Source organism: Sitophilus oryzae, unplaced genomic scaffold (genome assembly GCF_002938485.1).
Source record: "Sitophilus oryzae breed Bouriz unplaced genomic scaffold, Soryzae_2.0 scaffold_1977_pilon_pilon, whole genome shotgun sequence".
Taxonomy (NCBI): Eukaryota; Metazoa; Arthropoda; class Insecta; order Coleoptera; family Curculionidae; genus Sitophilus; species Sitophilus oryzae.
In genome coordinates, this window is record NW_022146698.1 from 1,317,138 (window position 1) to 1,341,482 (window position 24,345).

The window sequence follows — 24,345 nt, forward strand, 5'->3', positions numbered from 1 at the left end:
ATTTTACAGTTAATTTATATCTAATGTGCAAAAGACATTCAAATGTTCCTATCCAACAGTGTAATGTAGATAAACCAAAGTCATAGTTTTGGAAATCTTTCTTTGCTTGATATTCATAGGTTCATAGTTTTAGGAGTTGCGCCGCAGATATAACAAGTTTGGGAAGATTTGGTATTAGTTGGTATATTACATATCTTCCCATCATCCATTGTGAGAAGTAGATGATGATTTATTTTAATAGTAGTTGGGCCGAAATTTGCTGTAGTTGGTAGTACATTAGCGATTTCATTTTTAATAACATCAGTTTCTCGTTTAACCATTATATCATTTTCTTTTTCAAATAAAAAATTAATGGGCCTACAAAATCTAGTTGAAGAAGTTTTTGGGTTCTGCCAGACATATATTTCAGTGTTATTATTAGGGTGCATTTTAATGGGAGCTAAAGAAAAAACTAAAATATATTCATCATCGGCATCTGGATTTTCAAATTTTTGTTTATATCTGCTATGACCAGAACTTCCATCGCATCCCCATTTACTAATTAAATTAAATTCGTTTACACCAGTTAAAACTAACCTATTAATAACTTCTTGCTGAACTACCACTAGACGTGTTGCTGTGTGGTCTAAAAGCCTCTGTAGCACGTGTAGCCTGTTCAGCACGTGTTTCAGAAACCGAGATTTGTTCGATAGGAGGGCAGCATTCCAATTTGGCTTTTTGAATATTATAATTTGAAGGGTGGAGTAAATGACCTGCTTCGATAGCTCGCTTTCGCATTAAAATATTTGAATTTTTTGTTAGCTTACAATCTAAATATAAGGCTAAAGCCTTTTCACTATTGTTTGCACGCATATTGTTCGTTACCTACATTTATGTTTTCTGCCCTTAATTTTTTAATCGAAGTTGAGGGGATGCTGAAGAGAGTTCTTTGACAAGTTTAGCGGAATCTCTTCTTCCCGAATTTCTTATTACCAGTTCTGCTGCAAACGTCAACTCCTCGTAGTTTGATGGTAGTAGATTTTGAATCCTTCTCTTCTTTGTTCTAAACGAAGAGTCTTTAAAATCCTTTGATGGTCCTGGTTCTTGACGTATGGGTACGTTTTCTCCTTCCCCGTTGTCAGAATCCGAATCTTTCGTTTCAAATAATAAATCAACCTGATTAAGCCAAATCTGATTTTTTTAAAAACAAATCGCGTTTTCTCGATGACCTTTCCCATCTTTTCGATTTTTTTTGCGAGAACATTTTAATCGTGTTTTTCCACTTGCCTTCTGTTTCTGTAGATAAATTATTAGCATCTAGTATATGTTTTACATGATTTAGAATGTCAGCATTCCTTTTCTCCAAGTGCTCCAAATTTCAAAAAATGATTTTCTAAAAATCGAGGCCATATTATCTAAAATTAGTGGGTTAGATTAGGATATTAAAAAGTTGATACCGTGTTAGTATTTTTAAGTTTTTAAAGCATTGCTATTTCTATCATTTTATGAATTAGTAGCTTTTTAAAGTCAATGTTTAAAGATATACCTATTAAGTTATTGCGATTCTTGGCGTTTCCTAACTTCAAGTTTTAGCATCACAAACTTGGAAAGAACGCACTTTTGCTCTCATTTTTTCGCTACGAAATATTCCATCCATATAAAATTATTTGTCACAAAATCAATACAATCCATAGAATGCATTAAATAGTGATTTTTAATAACTAACATTCACTTTGCTGACTTTGCTGTTTTTAAAAATCCAAAAATCGAAAAGGAAAATTCTGGAAATTTTGGCATGACGGCATTTTGTTTTGGAAAATTACAGATGTTTCAAACTTTGGAAATGAAAAGAGAATTTTACTACCTTCTAAATGAGGTGCCACTCGACCCCTATTCCCATTTAAGATATTGGGTTGGATCACACCCCCGCGAGGGGATGAAAGTGGCAATCGTTCATTATATGATAAAAATCTTTCCCCCGGGAAATAAAAATCGACGGGTCCGAGGACCCGTTTTACAAAAAAACATCTAAGGATAGAAAATATGCCAGATAGATAAGACATCCATGGAGTTCGTGTACATTTACCTACAGAGTTCACAAAAATCCATGAAAACACCCTTTATCGCAAAAAATCGCAACAAAGCAGGCTCAGATTATTTATAATCAGCATGAATTAATACATTTAAAAATACTGCTTCTATTATGGTACTTTGGGGTACTCTGTAAGTTTTTTTCTCCTAAACAAAATAAAATAAATTTTTGCCACTTACCTTAGCAGCTAAGAATATAATCACTAACACTTGCTAAGACAAATAAAATATAAAACAGCAAATTAAACTGCAATGCTTTGAAATGTCAATACTTTGTTTGACAGCGCTCGAAAAATTGTTTTCCATAGCCTACTATGAAAATTTATTTACTTTGTTTTGTGCGTGTATTTAGCGCGATATCAAGTGATGAGCGTGATTTCCAAATAGGATGAAATATTTAATTTTCTACATACATTGGGTTCTAATTTTTATCTTTAAATTAGGCATATCTTATGTATACCGGGTGTGTCTCAAAAGTGACTCACACCTATAACTTTTTTATTTTTTCAGATAAAAAACGAGATTTGGTATGTTAGTATATGATATAAATTAGAATTGACTGACGTGTTCAATTGTTTTTAATCATTTCCTGTTTCACCGGAAATGCCTACAACTTTTGATTTTTAAATGGCACCCTCGTTATATGTTTACTTTATTCGATTAAAAATGGCACTCTGAATTGAATGACATGTCATATGACAACTTCTGACATTTTCGCATATGGTTAATTTGAAATTATAACGTGCGGTACATAACGAAAATTTGACTTGAATTACCAAGTGTGTGGTATCAAATTATTCGTAAAAATTCTTTTTCCAAATATGCTAATGAGCCACCCTGATTCCATTTGAAAAAAATTGTGATATAATTAAAAATACGATTTGGTCAACCGGCTAGAACAAGATACTAAAAACATTAGACGATCAAATCTATTTTTCCAAGGCTCCTTGATCAAAAATTAGTGTTTTTAACACAGCCATGGCACTCTAGATTAAAATTTAAAATACGATTTGTTTTCAAGCGAAAATGTCAAAAGTTGGCATATGATATGTCATTCCATTCAGAGTGTCATTTTCTGTCGAATAAAGTAGAAATATACCCATGGTGCCATTTAAAAATTAAAAGTTATAATCATTTCCCGTAAAACAGGAAGTGACCAAAAACAATTGAATACGTGAATCAATCCTAATTTATGTCACATACTACATACCAAATCTCATTTTTTTATCTGAAAAAATAAAAAAGTTATAGGGGATGACCCACTTTTGAGACGCACCCGGTATAGGGTGTTTCCTATAATATTTTGATATCAAACCTTGCCTTGCAAATAAAGTTGCCTTTGTCAAACTAGTTTGGTTTAATTGCCCTCTGTGGGCTGGGAGGAAACTATGGCCTCGAACTGGAAATGGCAGCAGGATTTCTTTTAAAGTCTGGGGGATCTGTTTTAAAGCCAAAAATAAAAAGCATGTACAATACGCAAGTTCTTATTTTGTCCCCCGCAGCCATCACAAAATAATCTCAGTATTTCAATATTTTGGAGATCCAGCGAATAAAGATAATTTAACAAAGCTGAACCTATCTGAACTGAGCCACGTTCAGCTTGTACCTCAGTCCAGGTGTAAAAGGTAAGATTTCTTGAATTCATTCTGACGCAGCAAACTACGTAAAAGCTAATCTGGTGCGAGTAAATTGCATCCGAAATGGCAGTGCGGGGCAATGGTTGAACTTGTTGCAAGTCAAACCAAAAACTTATTGAATTTGTAGGATTTTCCTTCGCAAGTTTATAGAAAGCGTCGGCTCTTTTTTGTGTATTCTACGTTCGATCATTAAATCAGACTTCTTTTTTGGATCTTTTTCTTTCCTAATGTTGTCCTTAAGACGTATGCACAGAGCACAACAGTCAGCAGCATCCTATATTATAGTCCCCATAAAAAATCCTAGAGAACATCGATAAACTTGACTTAAATTCATCGGGTTGCTGTGAATTATAAATCTTATGCAATTTTGCAATACTCAAATTAGCTGCTAAGTATATTCTCCTAGATTACTTTCTGTTATAATGGCTCTCTGTATCCCTTAAATCTCCAATAAACTGTCTTATTTTTTTTTCGTATCTTCCGTTTTTTTATACACGTGATCGCTACCATGATTTTCCTTTTAATCCAGGCAATAAAGACCATATGAGAACCTTTGTTTGCTAAATTCATGGTAGTTCTGGAAATAGGCTTATTTTGTGTTTTTTGGTCCGCTGAATCTAAATTTTTAACTTCCCACCAAAAATTCCCCCCGCAACTCCCTTAAATTTTGAAAAAAAGATAAAAATATCGCTTTTTGGAATAGAAGTCGACATTTTGTATACTTTACAAAAAAACTACCTTCAAATTCGGAAAGTGGACAAAATTTTAGACAAAAAAATCCTCAAACATTTTAATTTAGGGGACGTAGGGGGTGCTGACGTGCCTTGAAGCATGCTCATTGGCGACTTAGGGCCGTTATTATAATATCTGGCTGACCGAAAGTTGAATTTCAACCTGTGCTTGACCATGCATTTTGGATAGCTTCACCTTAAGGTTAGGTGAATGTTCGGTCAACCGGACATTATAAAACCGGCCCTTAGGGTATCATAAGCTGAGTTGCACACTTCGCATAACAACCCACGTCATTTACGTTCACTCTCGCTTCACCCCTTTCATCTTTTGTTTTAACCCGTCGCAACCCCCTTTTTTATCGTATTCTTAACATCTGGGAGTCCCCCCTTACCTCCAACTTTTCTTTACCTATTTTTAGGCAGTTTAAAAATTAACATCTTCATGTTTAAAAATATTTTTTACACATCTGAGCGATACCTTTAAATTATTCTTCTTCGCTTAACTGCAGCTGACGGCCCAGGTTTATCTATGTCACTTTTTCTCCAAAGTAATTCCATCAGCTTGATCGAACTTTTCAAACAGAAGTTCGACTTCTTCTGCTTGCGGATCCTCTTCATCCAAACCCTCAACGATATCTCCAGGGCTATTATCGCATGAATTGCTGCACTCGAGGCACATTATTGAACATTTACCAACCCACTTTTTTTTTCACACGTTTCACGCGCCACGGCAGCCTTTTTTAAACCTGCATGAGATAAGCTTTAGAAGTTTTGATGGAGCGGGAGATTTAAAGGTAGTGACAGGAGAGAGTGCAGCTAGTTTTTTCCCAGCCCTATTTCTGTGGTTCCATGACATTTCCTTGCCAAAGTTGGACTTGGTGGTACGTCCTCAATGAGTGTTGCTCAGCAGCAGCTTCAGTTGGAGGCAAAGAAGCTAGGTTGTTGTTTATCTACACAATTCAGATTTGGCTGTTTTAATTTTAAGTCAGTCAATATATTATGCCAAGCACCTTTAAGTGGGCGAAAAAAGCTTACATCCAACGGCTGCGTCAGATGCGTCGTATTAGGTGGTAATAACACAAAACGTACATTATGCCTTTGACACTCTTGTAGCACATCGATATTTATGTGTGACGAGAAATTGTCGCCAATTATGACTTTCAGTTCTTGCCCAAGGAAGCACGACTTTCTCAAACCAATCTTGAAATGTGCGGGCATCAAACCACCCAGATTTTGTTCTGTTATAAACAGTCTTGGGAGGCCCCCCTGACAACCATCTATCATACAAGCGTTCTGCCTTGTAGACAACGTATAATGGTAGAATTTCGTCAGTTGCAGTAGCAGAAAACATCAAAGATATCGCAGATTTTGAGAAATTTTTATACCTCTCTGGATATTTTGTTTGATTTGGTTTAAAAATATACATTTTCTTGAGCCCGGATTGTCACTTAGGTTGGTTTCATCATACTTCAAAATTAAAGCGGGATCAACACCCTCCAGGGTGTTCTGAAGATTTCGAAAATAAAGTTCCATGTCCTCTTCAGTGACCTCTGCCCTATTCCTTTTCAAATTTTGGCAGTGTCGTTTGGTTAGTTTCGACTTATTTCGGGCAATAAATTGTTCTACCCATGCGGGTCCTGGTAAGTTATCGATAAAATATGGAACAATTGTTCCTCTTTTGTCTAGATATCCTTTCACAACCATGCGACGTTCTAATTGGGTAAGAGGTGCTCCAAACTCTGCACAAGCAATCAGTACGTCAACGATATGTCTTTCTTCTAGCTCGCTCATGGCATTAGGATGTCCAATTTTTGCCATATGCTTCTTTTTAACTTTATTAAGCAGCGTTTTTCTCGGAATGCAAAAAGTTTCTTCTGCCTGTCTTGATCTCATTCCTCTTTTGATAGCTTCTACAGCTGCCTGTAAAGTGTCATTTGTATAATTACGATAGTTTCTGGCGCCAAATTTTTTTCTAATCCTTTGACGAACCATTTCTGAAAAATTAATAAAATTATTCAACATCAATATTATTTTACAGCCTCAGCTATGACAAGAAACAGTAATTCAATTAATATAACTCAAGAAATCTCTTAAAAATAATTCAATGGTAAGTTTGCCCTTATGCCGACAACATTGCCCGTCTAATAATTTCTTAATATTCCAGAATAGTTTAGGTTAAGGTTTAAATATTATAGAGTAATCTCTTTAAAAAGCATCAAAGAATATACAACTCGAAAACCATCACAAAATATTTAATACTAGTTCAGTCATTGGGGATCAAAAAGGGGCCTGCTTGGAAAAAAGTCCGGAAGTTTTGAAACTTTGCAGGTTTATAGGTTTTGGGGTTTCTAACTAAAATCCATAAAATGCACATTTCCAGACTTGCTGCCGGCGCCGCCATCTTGGAAAGATGGCGCCCAAAATCGGTATTTTGTGAATATCTCGAAAACTATGCGTTTTTCGCGAAAATTTGAGGAGAGCAAAATTAAAGAGAATAAAATTTCCTATAAAAAAAGCACAAAATCCCTGAAAATTTTACAATTTTGCGTAAAATATGATATATTATGAATAGTCGATTTTCCGAAATCAAATGTCGATTAGGGTTCACTAAAACTAGTTTTAGTTTAGTTTCTTCAATTTTGTCATGAAACAGTGGCGTATCATTAATTCGCACATTAATTTATGAATAATTAATTGTCGTGCTGGACAGCATTCATTGCGAACTTACCACCAGATTCAGCATTGGTCTGGTTGTACCAAAGATGCCGAAGAATGGGGTTGGAAGAAAACAAAAACAGGCATTACTCCAGTCACAACGTTGAAAGATCCAGCTCCAAAATCCTTGTTGGCATTTTTATCCTGTAAATGCAAAACTAACAACTATGGTAAAGCCTGCGGATGCAGAAAAGCAGGATTAAAATGTTCAATGATTTGTGCATACTGCAATGGGAAATCCTGTGACAACGTCACTGAAGTGTCACTTGACGAATCCGATGAAGAGGAGTTGAACTTGCCTGTAGATATCCCTCTGGCGGCTGAAGATGAAGAGTTGGACGTATTGAGAGACCACCCTGACCAGCCTAGCACAGCAGACACGATCGACTTTGACATCAATGAGCCAGATCCGTCGGGCTTGTGCAGATAAGTTAAAGTTTTTAGTTTATCTAGTGAAGTAGGCCTCTGGGGAGACCACGTTAAAATAAACGCGCTATATACTTTACCTCTTGGGTGGTGTGGAAACAAGTGCACATTTTCAATAATTAAAATTAATTATTCATAAATTAATGAGCGAATTAAGTATACGCCACTGTTTTATGACAAAATTGAAGTGACAACTAAACTAAAACTAATTTTAGTGAACCCTAATCGACATTTGATTTCGGAAAATCGACTATACATAATATACCATATTTTACGCAAAATTGTAAAATTTCCAGGGATTTTGTGCTTAAACAGTTGACTTTAGCGAAAATTTTCATAAAACCTTTTTTATAGGAATTTTTATTCCCTTTAATTTTCTCCCCAAATTTTCGCGAAAAACGCATAGTTTTGGAGATATTCACAAAATAAAAAAAAATATCTTGGCAAGATGGCGGCGCCGGCGGCAAGTCTGGAAATGTGCATTTTATGGATTTTAGTTAGGGACCCCAAAACCTATAAACCTGCAAAGTTGCAAAACTTCCGGACTTTTTTCCAAGCAAAAATCCCCAATGACTGAACTATACTGTCAGTACACCATACCTTAGCTTTTATGCCTGAAAACATCCAAAAAATACATAAAATTTACTTACCGGTTTTTAGCCGCCAACTAGCCGGTATGCGTTTTAACGCGAAACTGCCGATAGCAACAGGTTCGATAAATACACGTGACACGTTAACTGCGCTTGCATTGTTGTCAGACTTATAAAATAATAGTTTTAATTTATGATGTCAATGGGCAAAGTTGGGCGCAAAGGGCAAAGTTGTCCACTTTTACGGTACCTATTCGAAGCTTAGGGGTACTCTCGATTAGCCTGATAAATGGAGTACTATACGTATTAAATACGTGTAATATAGTACTTCATTTATCATTAAAAAGATGTAATTTTTTCGAATGCAGACTATTTTTAGCGCGAATTTTAAAATTCATTTTTTTTGCATCAAAGAACATAACCTCAAAATCGACAGTACTTGAAAATAAGTAAAAAATTAATAGGGACTCGATTTTAATAGTTATTACATTTAAGAATAGCATGAAGAAAGTAGTACTCACTTGTATATATAGGTACATTCAGTTCTTGTCTTAATAGCGGATCATTCCTAATTGTACAGCGGTTAATTTTTTTAAATATAATCGTGATGGTTGCCTCGCAATTTTTATTCCGTTGCCTGGTGTCATCGCGTTTTCTTTTTTTCACTTTGTGGAAATTGTTATGCTGACATTTAAAAACTTTTTTGAAATTACACTTCTCTATGTTCGGATATATCGTACAATCCAATTTGTAGATGTCTCCTGGCTGAATGTTTGTATCCAATTTGTCCACCATCTATTATAAAATTTCGCATCTTTCTTATCAGAACAGCCGCTCTTTGCTCTAACAATAGCAGTTAATTCGTTTTTATCTTTAAACGTATAATTGCTGACTGATTGTTAAGTACAAAAGGCTGCAGCGAGTTTTTATACGACAAAGCTCATAGAGACTCAGGAGGTTCGAATCGCACCAAGATTTAATGGTGATTAAGTCATTTGATATAATCATGTGAAGTGCCGTGACGTCCTTGTTGCTCCAAGTGAAGCTAGTGTCATCCGCAAACAGACATATTTTACCACTGATGTTTATGTTAGTAATGTCGTTAATAAAAAGAAGAAACAAAATAGGGCCTAGTACTGAGCCTTGTGGTACTCCACATTCTATTGGCTTGCTAGAAGACAACGTGGTATCCACCCTCACAAGTTGACTTCTGTTGCTCAGATACGACTTAAACTATTCGAGAGATGTTCTCCTGAACCCATAGTGCTGCAGTTTATTAATTAGGATCTTACGATTTACACAGTCGAACGCCTTAGAAAAATCACAGAAAATTGTTGCTGTAGAATGATGGTTATTTAGGCTAGAGTAAACTTTATTAAGAAGGGAATAGTGTCATAGCGTCATTTGTGGATTTGTTGCTTAGAAATCCAAATTGTTCAGTAAGTATTTTGTACTTAAACAGAAAAGATACCAGCCTTCTTTTAACCAACCTTTCTATTTTCTATGTCCTTAGATAGCGTTGGAAGGGGTGCAATTGGGCGATAGTTAGAAGCTTGATCTTTGCCTCCTCCTTTATGCAGAGGAATGATTATTGCCGTCTTAAGACATTTTGGAAAAAATACCATTTTGTTTAAAAAAAAAATGTTTTCAATTTCGACAGACATTTTGTTTATAACCTTCACAAATGTGACTGCGTCGCGTGTCTAACCCAAACTAGCGGACAAGTGACAAATAATAATTCATATTCAACTTAACGGCACGTGACATAAAAATGTCTGATGTTGAGTTGAAAGGGGGTAAACAATGCCTCGAGAATACGCGCGTATCCATAATACAATAGTTACTACGTCTGAACACCTACCAGTGCTGAGTCGCAGTAAGGTATGTCTAGATATAAAGAGCGTTGAATTCGGTCATTCTTTACCGCGTTGCAACAACATGTATCCGTTACAGCATAGTAAACAATGCCAATACGCAGCCGGGTGAGCACTTTCTAGCATAAAGTAACTAAAATAAAAGAGTGTTTGAAAGGTTGTCTAATTTGGCCATAATGTTGCGTAGTTCAGTTAGGGCTTCAAAGCGTCGCCACCTGCTACCTGTCATGTGTCATGACAAGATTGACAAGTGACATGACAGCAAATTATTTGTATTTTGCAATTGTTTACAATTTTGTTTTGAATTTTAGAATTTTGTTATTATTTTGTGTAGCATATACTTTGTTTGTTTGTTTTGTGTTTGTGCGTACAGAAATTATGGAGGAAGTTTTATTTCCCGACGAACCACAGACCTTATATTTTTCTATGATTTGAACTTTATGTTTTGTGCTATGTGTTTTGCCGTCATCATGTAATATTTTGTTCAGCCGATGATGTGATTTGAACACGATCCAGGAAAGGGTACCATGCCAAGATTGCCAAGCAAGTTCGATATGTAAAGACATTGCCCATCTCTCAACTCTGTGAACGTAAAACGAACTGACTATAAATTCGCGCCTTCATTTCATAGTGTTGAACATTTGCTACCTCAACTGAACTTCAACTGCTGAGTTTATAAATCCGACTTAAAGGTGAATTAATTTTTGATGATGTTTTATTTAAATCTTAATCTGTTATAATAGCATAGATTGTAAACCCTGCGATCTTATATGCTTTGTTAGTGGCGTTGTTAAATACGTTTTATAATACTATAGGTTAATCGAGGGGTAAACCGTTGGTGTATTTTGGTGTACAAGATGTTGGCATTTTTGGCATTTTCGTGGTATTATTAGTATTAGTACTAAATTATTTGGCATTACTTTGGCATTAGTGTACAGAAATTCATCATCGGTTTACCCCTCGAGGTTAATTCAGACATATAATGTTTTATATTATCAAATTTAATTTAGCATTTAACTGTAAGCATTTGAAAAGTGTACAATAGTTTATACTTTTCAAATATTTCGTTTTAAAAATAAATTTTCATGAGATTTTTTGCAGTTTGTTTTTGTAATATTTTTAAAAATACATAAAGTTTTATATTCACATTTAAACCGCCCGCCTTTTTTGTGGTAGGTAATGCAGATACCTATTTTACCGATTACGTCTGTCATATTTCCATTAGTTCAGTTAGGGCTCAAGGGTGCGCTAAAACCGATCCTCGTTAAACGTGTTGCCTACTTTTGACTATGGAAATGACAACTCTTTTATTTTATGTTTCTCTATGCTTTCTAGAAAGCGATGGCTTTTTATCGTGTTATTCCCTTCGGCGGAACAGAGTGGAGCTGTCGTCTCTTCACCAAACCAGGTACCAAGCAAGTCACCACTTTTAATTTTCGAACGGTACTCTCTTGCTTACAGAAATGGCGAAAGCAATACACAGTGGGGATGCTCAATAAAATGCCGTATTGCATTTTTTTTTTGCATAAAATATTCTGGTAATGGAATTTTCTGTACGAAACGTCAACAAATAACAATGTGGCTATATACAGTGTTTTAAGAGTGATGAAAGGATTTAATTAAATTGAAAAAAAAATCAGGTCCGTATTTAAAAAAATTAAGTTGATGATGAATTAAGTCGCCAGAAGCCTTTTCGAAGAAGGAAATTCAGCCGCTAAGGGGTTGAAATTAGGGGGTTAATATTGTAGGTATAAAAAAATTAAAATCTGTATGAGTATGAAATTTTGCACGGACGCTCCTTGGGTGGCGTAATTAAGCACAAAGGGGCGATTTTACAAAAATCGCCCTCTGAGGGAATGAAGTTAGGAGGTTAATATTGTTGGTATATAAAAATTAAATCTGTCTTAGAACTATGAAATTTTACACAGAGGTCTCTTAAGCGACGTAATTAAATACCAAGAAGCAATTTTCGGAAATTAGGGCGTGAAACTACTAAAAATAGTGATGGAAGTTTAACTATTTATAGTATTTATCGTTTAGTTTATTGTATCGTACTTATACGTATACCTAATATGTATAGTACTGTATCGTAAATGCAATCAATCAAATGCATGTTCAATGAAAATATAATAGCCGTATTTGCCAAATTTGGGTCTTGTGCAGAACAGGTCCCTACGAATTAGAGCTTTTTTTAATTTTTAAAATAGATCCCATAGTCTATTGAATAGTTTAAAAGAAAAAAATTGTTGGATGAACCACTTTTTCTACGAAAAAAATTAATCGAAATTTCGAAATTTTCACCACATTTGAAAATCAACTAACCAAACTAACACAATCTAACCAAAACTAACTGAAATTTACTCACCAAATAAAAATAAATCGTTTCTTCTGAGTAGTTGCCAGAAGCAAATGTCTGTACTGCTGGATGACACTTCTGTGACTACATCCAGCAGACATTGTGGCACGATCACGATCCTACTTCGCATACCCATTCCCACATCAGGAAAGGTATAGTTACACTGCCACCGGCAATGACCAAATGGACACCGAAGTCGTTTTCGTACCAATCCAACATTTTGTAGATATGTCAGCAAATTTTCATCGTTGACCGACATTTTCTTCATTAAATCAAACACATTTGAAACATTCATTTTTTAAAACACTGAAAATTAAATCAAAACTCAAAAAAGCGCAATGAACTGTGTCAAAATAAATGTCAGAATAACTTGACAATAAAATAGAGTGGCATGGCACACTAATATAAATTTTGGCTAAACTAATTTTTTTGCAAATTCACAATTTTAAAAAATCGTGAAATTTAGAATCTTCTTCTCAACGTTTTCATATAGACCAATATACATATGTATAAGAAGAGTAAAAAAAGCGTCGAATGCGTGGGGACTTATTCGTCACAAGAACCTCAATTAAATTCGTATTTAAAAAAAAACAAAAAAAAATGTATTATAGCAGCTTCAGTGTGTTACTAGAAGCAACTTTAAATTCGCATTAATAAAATAGAGCAAACGTCAAACCAAGCCAAACCACACCTAACCAACCCAAAAGCAACCAACTCAAACCAAACCAAACCAATCCAATACAAAACAAATCTAACCAGACGAAACTAAACCAAAAGATGAAATAAGAGCAATCAAAATAACGATTGCTCTTGTTTCACTTTGTGCGTTAAAGAGCATGGGCTATGTTACGGCTACTGTAATGTGCGACGCGACCAAACCAAAACCAATGCAATCAAAATAACTTAACGTCTACGGACAGCCAAATCACTACTGTTCTTTTACTTTTTTGAGTCCATCCACAATGTCAACTTTATTTCGGAAGAAAATCATATAAAATAATTTTATTGACAACGTTGCAAATTCTATGCGAAGGCCATAGATGACATACCACATACCGATGATCGGTTAACTGTCAATCGAAAAAGTCATAAAATTGCTGGCTTGGGATATTGCAAACAAATGTATTTTGTTAATTTTTATCCTTACAAAGCAGATTCGTTACATTTTTGTGCTTAAATTAGGTCATTCCACGTCTATATAAGGTATTTCCGGTCCGTCGCCTGTACCTAAAATATGGTTTTCCGCTTTTTAAAGAATCAAACACATTCATCCAACAATTTTTTTGCTTAAAAATGTTCAATTTAAGATAATATTGCCAAAAAATCCCAAAAAAGTGTTAAATGCGTGGGGACCTATTGTGCACAAGAGCCCTAGGTTCTATTATACGACCATTGTGTTTTTATAGAATTCGTATTTGTAACACTTTTACAATGCAATGCTATACATATTACGTATAAGTACGATCCATGATAAATGCTAAATACTATAAGTAGTAATCAGAGTAATCAAAATCGTTACTTTGATTACTTTGGTTTTAAATTCGGTACTCGTTACTACGGGTATCGATGAATAACGAGTACTCGAGTAACGAGTAGTTACTTTGTCAACATCTCTAGTCGACGGCTTCACTCTACTCCTCCGAAGGTCACATTTTCAATAGTTATCGCATAAATAAAAAAAAACCTGCCGGCCAGAAGTCCTAAGTAGTCCTACCACCACCGTACAGCCATAGTCGCCACCAACGCCAAAAACAGAGGAACGGAATGTCGTCGGGTGAATTATTCGCCTCAGCTCTGGAAGACGGATCGGGTGGTTACACGCGTTTCGATTCGTGGTACTGCTAGTACTATTATTTGAGTTTCGATTATTTTCACGAGACCTCTTGGAATTGCGATTTGCGTTGTGACTGTCTTCGCGCGAAATATTTTGATTAATATTACGAGATGTATTATATTTATTTCGATATTCATTACGAGATGGGTAGCGTGTTGTATTATAATTTGTGTAATGTAAGAGTGAACTATGTCGTTTGTTACATATTTTACGACCTTTATATTGACAATCTGCTTCGTTATGACCAGAGCGTGTTCGTATCTTGAGGTAACTGGCAATTGTTTAAATCGAGAATAAAAATATATTGGATGTGCTTCGTGACACATTGGATAAGAACTTTCCATACTAAAATGACAATTTCTTGAAATTATTTGTTTTGGTGCGTTTGTAGTTGATTTTGATGGTAACGATTCGAGAAGAGCGCAACGTTGTATTAGGAACGTAGTAAAATCGGTTATATTCGGTTTAACGTTATTTTTTGTATAATTCTCCCATTCGCGTCGTGAATTGTAATCTAATTTCTCTAATAGAAAAAATATTTGCATGGCATTCCATGTTTTAACGTCGTTATCGATCAGCTCAAGTGCTCTATAATTTTTAAGACACGTATCTAAAAAGTTGCGTAGTAATACGACGGACTCTTTTTATACTGATGGTAAATTTATAATTTCGCGAATATGTGAGTTAATAATAGCTTTATTATTTTCGAATCTTTCAGTTAATAAGTTCCAAGCCGTTATGTAGTTCGCATCCGTTATTGGTAGTGACTCTATTACCTTTGCTGCTTCCCCTTGCAAGTCTTAAAACTTTTCGACGTTACTTAAATTAAAATTTGTCTGTACTAGCCCATTAAAAGTATCAACAATTTTGCGCCATTCACTATATAACCCTGTGAATTCAATTAATTTTAGAGGGGATAATTTTACATTAATATTCGAAGACGAGTTGGTCGATTCTGGCGAGTTAATCGGGCTAGCCGGCCGCATATTTGTAAACAACTTCCATGATCGCGATTCGGTTCTAGGCCGAACGATGCCGCGTAAACAGCATACGATATTGCAAATCTGTCTTGTAAATAACATCCGTGATTCCAAATTTTAACTGCCTTAACTTCTCTTATAAACAGCAGAGATATCGCGAAATTTGTGAATTGGTTGCTTGTAATCAGCATTCAACCGTAAGAGATGCGGTGATATCTGTCTTACATCTTAAATGGAATGGGGCAGGACATGTGGCTAGGATGACAGATGGACGGTGGACAAAGAGACTTGTGGAATGGAGACACGAGGCCTATAGAAGCAGAGGACGACCTCCTAGTCGATGCACAGATGATATTAAGAGGTTGGCAGGAAACTGGATTCAAGTGGCACAAAATAGAAATAAATGGCTAGAGTTAAGGGAGGCTTTTGTTCAGCAGTGGACGGTATAAGCTAATTGATGATGATGATGATGAATCAACATTCAAGATCGAAAAATTCCCTAGTGCAAGATGTCTACCAAAGAATAGAGTACTAAATATTATTTTGCAAAAAATAATTTGCCAACCATGAATATATAAGTTAGTAAATAAAGAAATTATTAGAACACCTTTCGTTAAAAAGGAAGAAATTGATGTAAGTTACAGAAATTAACCAGAGTAATTACTCAAAACAAATTAACTTAAAAAAAATCAGATTATCAATCGAAACCAAAAAATGAATGCTAAAATGAATAAAGTTACAGAATGTTTTAAATTTCCAGGACATTTTAGCAAATGTTTAGAGAATGACCAGCTTTACTTCAAAAATTACACTTTGTGTAGAAAAATTTGACTTTTTCTAGTACAAGAAGATTGTAACTTAGTTGCTTCTTGATATTATTTTTTTTATAGTTACAAGGACAAATCTTTTTTTTAAGAACAGTTAGGTATTAGAAATTTACATTAAGTTCTATGGAAAATATATTATATCTCTATTTTGTTTTAAGTAATTTACATACGTATATAAGTTGGATGAAAATAAAATAGTGTCATTTGTGAATCTATGTTCTGTTGATTTCTCGACACGATTTTAGGTTTCACTTTATAATCCTCTATAATAATCGAACTTTATATGAATTAATAGAACGTTTACGTTTTTTTACGATCACCAAAATTAAACAGCAATATGCGTGGTTGTTATTGGAAAGGTTGGCCGCTTTCACATTTAAAAACATCCCGTTTTTTATTTTTTGATGGTTTAATTTGTGTTAACAAAGAAAATTTGCGATCCTGAATGCTGATTACAAGGAACCCATTAACAAATTTTGCGATATCGTCTGCTGTTTATAAGAGGTGTTAAGGCAGTTAAAATTTGGAATCACATATGCTGCTATTTACTAGACCGATTTATATCATATGCTGTTTAACATAGATATCGTATGCTGTTTACGCGGTAGTGATGGGCAAAACTGTTATTTTTAGATAACAATTGAAACTGTTATAGTTATTTATAAAAAACAGCTTAAAATAACAGCTTAAAAATAACAGGTTTCTTTATTTTACTGCTAAATATCTGAAAGAGTATGAGGCGGTCACCGCCAGGCGTATTAACGCAGTTGCAAGTTGCAACAATGACGTGCTCGGTGGTAGTATTTCCAGGGTGTCAAAACATTTTTAAATATCGATTGTTATCTAAAATACCTCTCTAAAAACGGTGGTTGTTTACAAATAAGCGCTGTTTACAAATTGCGATATAAAAAAAGCCAAAATTCCGCCACTCGTCTATACCTATACATTCCGATCTACCTACGCCCTGCCCCTCGATCCGGGTAGATCCTGAATTGCGTAGCAATGTACAGGGTGCATCTCACTCGACGGGCGAGAAGCTCTTAGTTAGATTTTACCATTTGCGGTCAAAAAATAGCAATATAAGAAAATGTGTAGTCTATTCTTCATAAGTAAACCAACTACACACTAGAGTTCGAATTAATTTTACACTTAAACTAGCGTGTACCCGCGACTTCGTTCGCGTCGAATTAATAATTTCTAATGGTGATGATAAAGCAAAACAAGAATTTCCATTAACATACAAACTGGATAAAATTTTCTCACATTTACCAAAAATAAGCTTTCTAATGTCGAGCAGTTTAAGCAGAATCGTGGTTAATCAATTACGCAACTTTTTGGAACACCCTGTATGATTTTTTAAAAAATTTCAAAATATGTAAAAAAACAAAATAAATTATGCGTGTCCAGGCGATTTCCCGAAAGACTAACCGTTTTTTAAATAACAAATATTGTAATATTTGAGGGGCGTTTTCACCCTGTTGGAATTTGAGATTCGATTGAGTACCCCTCCTTATCGAACCTAAACCCCACAGTCAATCCGTTTGCCAAAAATCAGCTTTAAACGTCAAGCAGTTTAAGCAGAATAGTGATTACTCAATGGTCATATTTTATGAAACACCTTGTATATATTTTAAAAAATCTTAAAATATGTAAAACAACATAATAAAATATACGTGTTTTAAAAGTTTTCCGAAAATCACCGGTTTTTAAATAAAAAATATTCTAATATTTGAGAGTAGTTTCACCCCTTAGAATTCGAGTTTCGAAAAATCCTTCTTATCGAACCTCTACACACTAAAGTCAATCCGTTTTCCAAAAATCAGCTTTTTACGTCAAGGGCTTTAAGCAGGATCGTGATTAATCAATGACCAGATTTTTCAAAACATCCTGTATACATTTTTAAAAAATCTTAAAATATTATTCTGAAAATTTTTCAGAATAAATATATACCTAAATATTGAAACTTAATGAGTAAGTACTGAAACATACAGCGCCATAATATCTCGACCTCCGTCCGTTATGCTCGTAACAGGTTGAAACAGAATGTATCTAAAACAACTGATGCGTTATTCCCCAACCTGTTTCAAACCTCCATCGACAATCGACCGATGCAGCAGCGTTCCTTTCCCACTCCGATTATCTCGACCGCTGCCCTGTTATGCTCGTAACAGGTTGAAAAACAACATATAATAATAATAATAATAATAATAATAAAGGTTTATTGTTCCAAATCACATACAAAATACATAATATATAAATTATTTTAACAATTGGAACAAAAGGCACAGTCAGCTTCCTTCAAAGTCGAAGGTGCTGTTGAGGCCACGAAAAAAAAATATACAACAATATTACCAAACAAAAGGCAATAATAATATAATTTTGCACAAATCAATATCATACAAAACTAAAAAAAAAGACCGTACAAAAAGTATTATTACGACACAAAAAAGCAACAATCTTTAATAAACTTAGAACTTTCTACTTAAAATAGCACAAGAGGATTAAAAAAAAATTAAAAATTATATCAATTCATTCCGGGAGCAGTTGATTCTTAATTTTTCTTTTGAAAGACAGGACAGACCTCGAAAAATCAGTAATTGTGAACTTATTTATTGACGTAGCAATTTGGTAGGAAAATGACTTTTTAAAGAATTCTTTTTTATGAGCGGGTATGGTTAGAAGATGTTGTCTGCGGATATTTAGGTTATGCACATCTGTACGAAATTGTAATTTGTTGTAAAGATAAGGTGGGCATTTATGTTTCAGAATTTTATAGAAAAAACATACCGAGTGCAAAAGACGACGTTCGGACATGTTAAGCCAATTAAGTTCTCTAAGTTTATGTGACACTCTTTGTCTTCTTCTTATTCCGCAGATCAATCTTACGCAAGAGTTCTGGATTTTTTGTACTCTGTTGTTATCTTTTGAGTCGAGAAATGGACCATATACATTATCTAGATAATTAAAATGAGATAGAACAAGCGTGTCACATAAGATTGTTTTAGTTTTTTGTGATAAAAAGTGCCGCTGTGAATATATTAGTTTTAATTTTGAAAAAGCTCTGGCCAAGCAGAGGGTGATATGTCCGTTAAATTTTAGTTTATTATCCATGACTAGACCAAGGTTTTTGCAAGACTTCTGAAATAAGATAAGATTATCACCTAATCTAGGTCTAACATGCTCCATAATCATATCCCGGTAACTCTCCGCGCAGAACAATAGAGCAGTTGATTTACTTGGATTTAAATCAAGCATATGATCCGAGGATACTTTCAATATTCTATCCAAATCAGAGTTAAGTTTTCTATGTGCAGCATCAGCTTGATTCTGATTAAAAGATATATAGATTTGTGTGTCATCGGCATACAGGTGATACCCACTGTACTTAAGACTCCCTACAAAATTTGAGGTATATATACTAAATAAGAGAGGACCCAAAATGCTACCCTGTGGGACTCCAGATGAAACACTCAATATCTCTGAATAGTTATTCTCCCAAACAACTCGTTGACATCTATCTGTCAAAAATGATTTTATAAACGATGAAGCTTCTACTGTAAAACCTATGTATTTTAAAATAAGTATTAAAAGTATGTGGTTAAGCACATCAAAGGCTTTACTATAATCGAGAAGTACTAGTACGGTAGCATTATTCTTATCCTGGGCTCTCACCACATCATCAACAACATCAGTCAAAGCACTGCCACAGCTATAACCAGCTCTGAACCCCGATTGTTTAATGGGCAAGATACTAGTAACTGAAAGATAGGATCGAATTTGGGTTTCCATTACTTTTTCTAATATTTTCGACAAAGTTGGTAATATTGAAATTGAACGTAAATGGCTGAATTCTGTGGGGTTACTTTTTTTTGGTAATGGTGTCACATTAGCAAGTTTCCAAGACTTTGGGAAATAAGATCTCTGAATACAAGAATTAATTATATCAGTTATATAAGGCACTATATGAGGACAACAAAAAGATATCAAAGAGATATTTAGATCATCGGATCCAAAGGCTTTAGATCTAATAGCCAGAATAATATGAGATATTAAATCTTCTGACACAGTAGAAAAAGAAAAAGAATTTTGAGGAAGTAAACTGTTGTTATTATAATAGTCTAAGATATCCTTTTTAGGAATATTACATGTTTTTGTTGTTTGGGTAAAATATCCATTAATTTCATTGACATTTTGTAGGTTTTCTGGAATATTACTAGTTTTGTTAGACAGTATATTAAGTCGTCTTAGCTCATTCCATTGTTCCTTGGCTGTGGAGGTTTGAAACTTATAGTTAAGGTATGCTTTTTTCTCTGATCTAATTGCTGATGTTGTTAAATTCCTCATTTGCTTGTAATAATTCCAATGTTCAGGATTTTTTGTTCGACGATAACGATTTAATGCCTGGTTTTTAAGCGTTTTCATATATTTTACATTGTCTGTTATCCACGGACTATATGCATATCTTTTACACTTGATTAATTTCATAGGCGCGTGACAGTCAAAAAGTCTTAGAATGAGATCAGTCAGAAATGTAACTTTTTCGTCAATATCATCCATACCAAAAATTAAATCCCAGGGAGCACTCTCAAGATCCGATTGAAAATTAGTTAAATTCATATTTTTAAAATTTCTATATTTAATAGGTGTTTGACTAGGCTTCCTTTCTATATATTTTAATACTACGTAAACCAGAAAATGGTCCGAGACACTTATATCCTTCACACCAGAATCCTGGACATATTCAGTGTTACAACAAATCACATCAATAAGTGTAGAACTAGTACATGAAATTCTAGTAGGAACAGAAATAATTTGCTCAAGATTAAAAGTTTTGATTACATTTTGAAATTGTATGGTTTGCGAGCTGTCATTATCTATTAAATTAATATTTATATCACCAAAACATATTATTTCGCTGTTTTGTGTAAAAAAATCAATAAGCATATCCTCTAGGTATGATATAAATTCATTATTATTTGCATTAGGCGGCCGATATACAGTGCCTATAATGAGAGTTTTTGCGCCACATTCAAGTTTAACCCAAAGATGCTCAACAACATCCACAGACTCGCCACGTAAAATATCATAAATGAATTGGTTCTTAATATACAAGCCAACACCACCCCCCCGTGAATGCCTGTCCTGTCTTACAAAATTGTATCCCGGAACATCTATAATTTCATTGTTAATATTAGGCGTCAACCACGTCTCTGAAATTCCGATCACAGAATAATCATTACTTAGAACATGGTCTTTAAACGTATCGAAATTATGCACCAGAGATCTAATATTTATATGTGCTCCGTTAAAAAAGGTCATTGTAACAATTTATTAAGAAACAAATTAATTAATCGCTATTCAACTACAATTACAGCCTAATAAACTTAATCCATTAATATAATATAAATATGTCTAACCAATTCTAAATCTAAAAGGTAATTAAAGTAATCTTCTTAATATTTAAAAAAAAAACAATTCTTGTAAACAACATTAAAAATAAAGACACATTTATCGACAACACTATGAGTCTTATCTCGGTATATGAATGACCAACAGAAAAACTATCATGGGCATCAAGTTGGATTTTGACCGCCAGCACCAATAGAATAAAATCTGTTGCTTACTTGAATTTATGTATGTTTCCTGGTTGATCTAGAAGTAGTTCTTGATCTTTTCGCTTCGGACAGAGGTGCTTTGGTTGGTGAGTTGCTATTATTTAGTTCCCTTTTTTTTGACTTTTCGTTTTCTATGGTTTGGAATTTAGCTGTAGATTTTTCTTTATTTTCAATACTTAAAGATGCCGGCACAAACACTTCTTCTGAGTCAGACGTTGGATTCGGTGATTGTGGCTTAGTGCTTAAACTTCTAGATTCTTCCTGCAAAATTACTTCGTTACTTGTTGCTTTCAGTTGATTTGTAGTGTAGATATCGCCATTTATTTGAAGTCTATTGTTTGACAATATTTTTGCTGAGTAATTCTTTGCTCTTGCCTGCCTTAAGTGTTCTTGTAAAATTTTTCTTTCCTGCCTGTCTTCATACGAAAGATCTTGTGCAATTGATATTTCGGTATTTTTTAATTTGTAGCAATTCCCAATTATCAAATTCTTCTTTAGATTTGTCACAAATTCTACTTTGATTGGTGGCCCGTTTTTTGATGATACGTTATTCAGAGTATAAATATTGTCTATATCGTTTTCAGTTATTTGGACATTTAAATACTTTTGAAGTAGATCGAGCGTGAACTGTAATATATTATTATTATCCTTGTTATATCTGGCTCCAAATATAATTAAATTTTTTCTTTTTATGAATCTCTCAAACTTAATTTGATTTTCCTCAATCTTCGTGCAGCGTTCTTCTAAAATCTCGATTTTGTGAGCTTGTTCATTAATTTTATTCAGGAGTTTTTCAGTTTCTTCCTTGAAATATTCTTTTAATTGACTGGTTACTGCCGCAGATGTTTCTTCGGAAGATTTTTTTATTGTTTCTAATATTGTGGTAAGATGTTCGTTTGATAAGTCAACCATTTTAAGAACAGGTTTTGATATTGGTGCAGACCTTCCACGACTTTGTAGCCCTCAATGTTGATATGATGTTGATATTAAACTTGACCTTGTATTTTAAGTTTTCTTCAATTATTTATCTTCATTTTCCACACAAGTTTCTGAATTTCACACTACACATTTACTATCACTTGTTCTGTAGAATGCATAATTATGAATATTTTCTCTTTACCCGTAACACTGAAATATGGTTATCTATACGGAGCACTGTTTTTCGAGTCTTTCGTGTTTCGATCAATATTGTACTCACATTTAATAATTTAATATCTAAATTATTACTATCTAATTTAATATCTAAAATGACTGCTTCTCCAACCCGTTGCGAGCCTCCATCGACAATCGACCGATGCAGCAGCGTTTCTTTCCCATTCCTGTTATCTCGACCGCCAGGCGTTATGCCCGCAACTGTTTCAAAAAACCTGCTTCTTTTATATCCTATTATTTTTAAGCTGTTGCAAACCCAATACGACCATCGACGGTTTCGACCGAAGCAGCTACGTTCGCCGTAGCGCTTTCCCCACTCCGTTGTCCGTTGTCTCGCCGCCTGTATCGATGGTTGACGAAATAACATGTTTTCCATCCATACTAGTTAGTTGTTTTTGGAATTGCTTCGAGCAGCATAGAATTTCGTGGTGGTGCAGAGCGGCGACTTCGTTTTTCGTTTCACGAGCGGCCGATCTCTACGTGTCGTTATTTTATATCTGTTATTTTTTAAAAGTAGTAACGGTTGCGTTATGTTATTTATAAATAATTGTTATAAAATAACAGATAGTTAAATAACAACCCATCACTATTACGCGGTACCGTTTCATCGATCATCGGTTACATTTTTCGTCATCGAGAGTTAAACTTTGCGATATTGTCGTTTCTTCGATTTCCGTTTGAATTAGATTAAATTCATTTGGCGATTTGTTTACGATTGCTTCTAAACCTGCCTCTAGCAGAACAAATGATAATGCGTTAATATCAAAGTTATTTAAAAACGATTCAAAACGTGTAAGCTCAGCCTTAATTTGACCTCTACGTACCTGAAGCTTTTTGATTTCATCAGACATTTTGACAAAACATATTGCAAACAAAAAGATTTTATCAATAAACAAATTAGGTAATAACATCGAGACAGTAATCGGTAAATTATTATAATTTCTAATGTGAAATAGCTGCGAAAACTATCTTAATTGAGCGAATTATACATTTATTGCTGTTAAACTTAAAATTATAAATATCGTGATTAAATTACTCTATCTTGTGTAAGAACCACTTAATTTTGTGATTCTTTTTTTAATTTTTTTTAATATTTAATTACAAACGTAGGCGCTACTTACAGTTTAAAATACAACTAATAGAATTGTCTTAACGAATAACCAAGTTGACTGTCTTTGTGGATGTGTTTAGATCTTTACCTGTAATCAAAGAAAAAGTCTCTGAGCAAAAGAATTCAGCCAAATAAATAAATCTAACTTATGAGTTTTATTTTATTTATTTTACTACGTTGATTTATTTATTTTACTACGTATTAATTAATTAATCATTTAACCAACGAACCAATGAGCATCAGTACCTTAATTATGAGCTATCAATCATTAACCATTGAGCATTAATTATTACAATTATTAGTGGCTATAATATACCGACGGACAGTCTGGTGTTGGCATTATCAACAATGCCCATTATTCCGAACGACCGGAATAATAATAATACCCTACTGAACGACAGTATGTTGGCATGAACGACAATGCCAA

General features: G+C 34.2%; 1 protein-coding gene across 1 annotated transcript; it reads right to left on the bottom strand.

Annotated features, from left to right (window-relative positions):
- Positions 1 to 21,670: 21,670 nt before the first annotated feature.
- Positions 21,671 to 22,567, bottom strand: LOC115883756. The gene has a single exon (XM_030902165.1). It carries the CDS (start codon positions 22,565 to 22,567, stop codon positions 21,671 to 21,673), a length of 897 nt encoding a protein of 298 aa, XP_030758025.1.
- Positions 22,568 to 24,345: the final 1,778 nt, after the last annotated feature.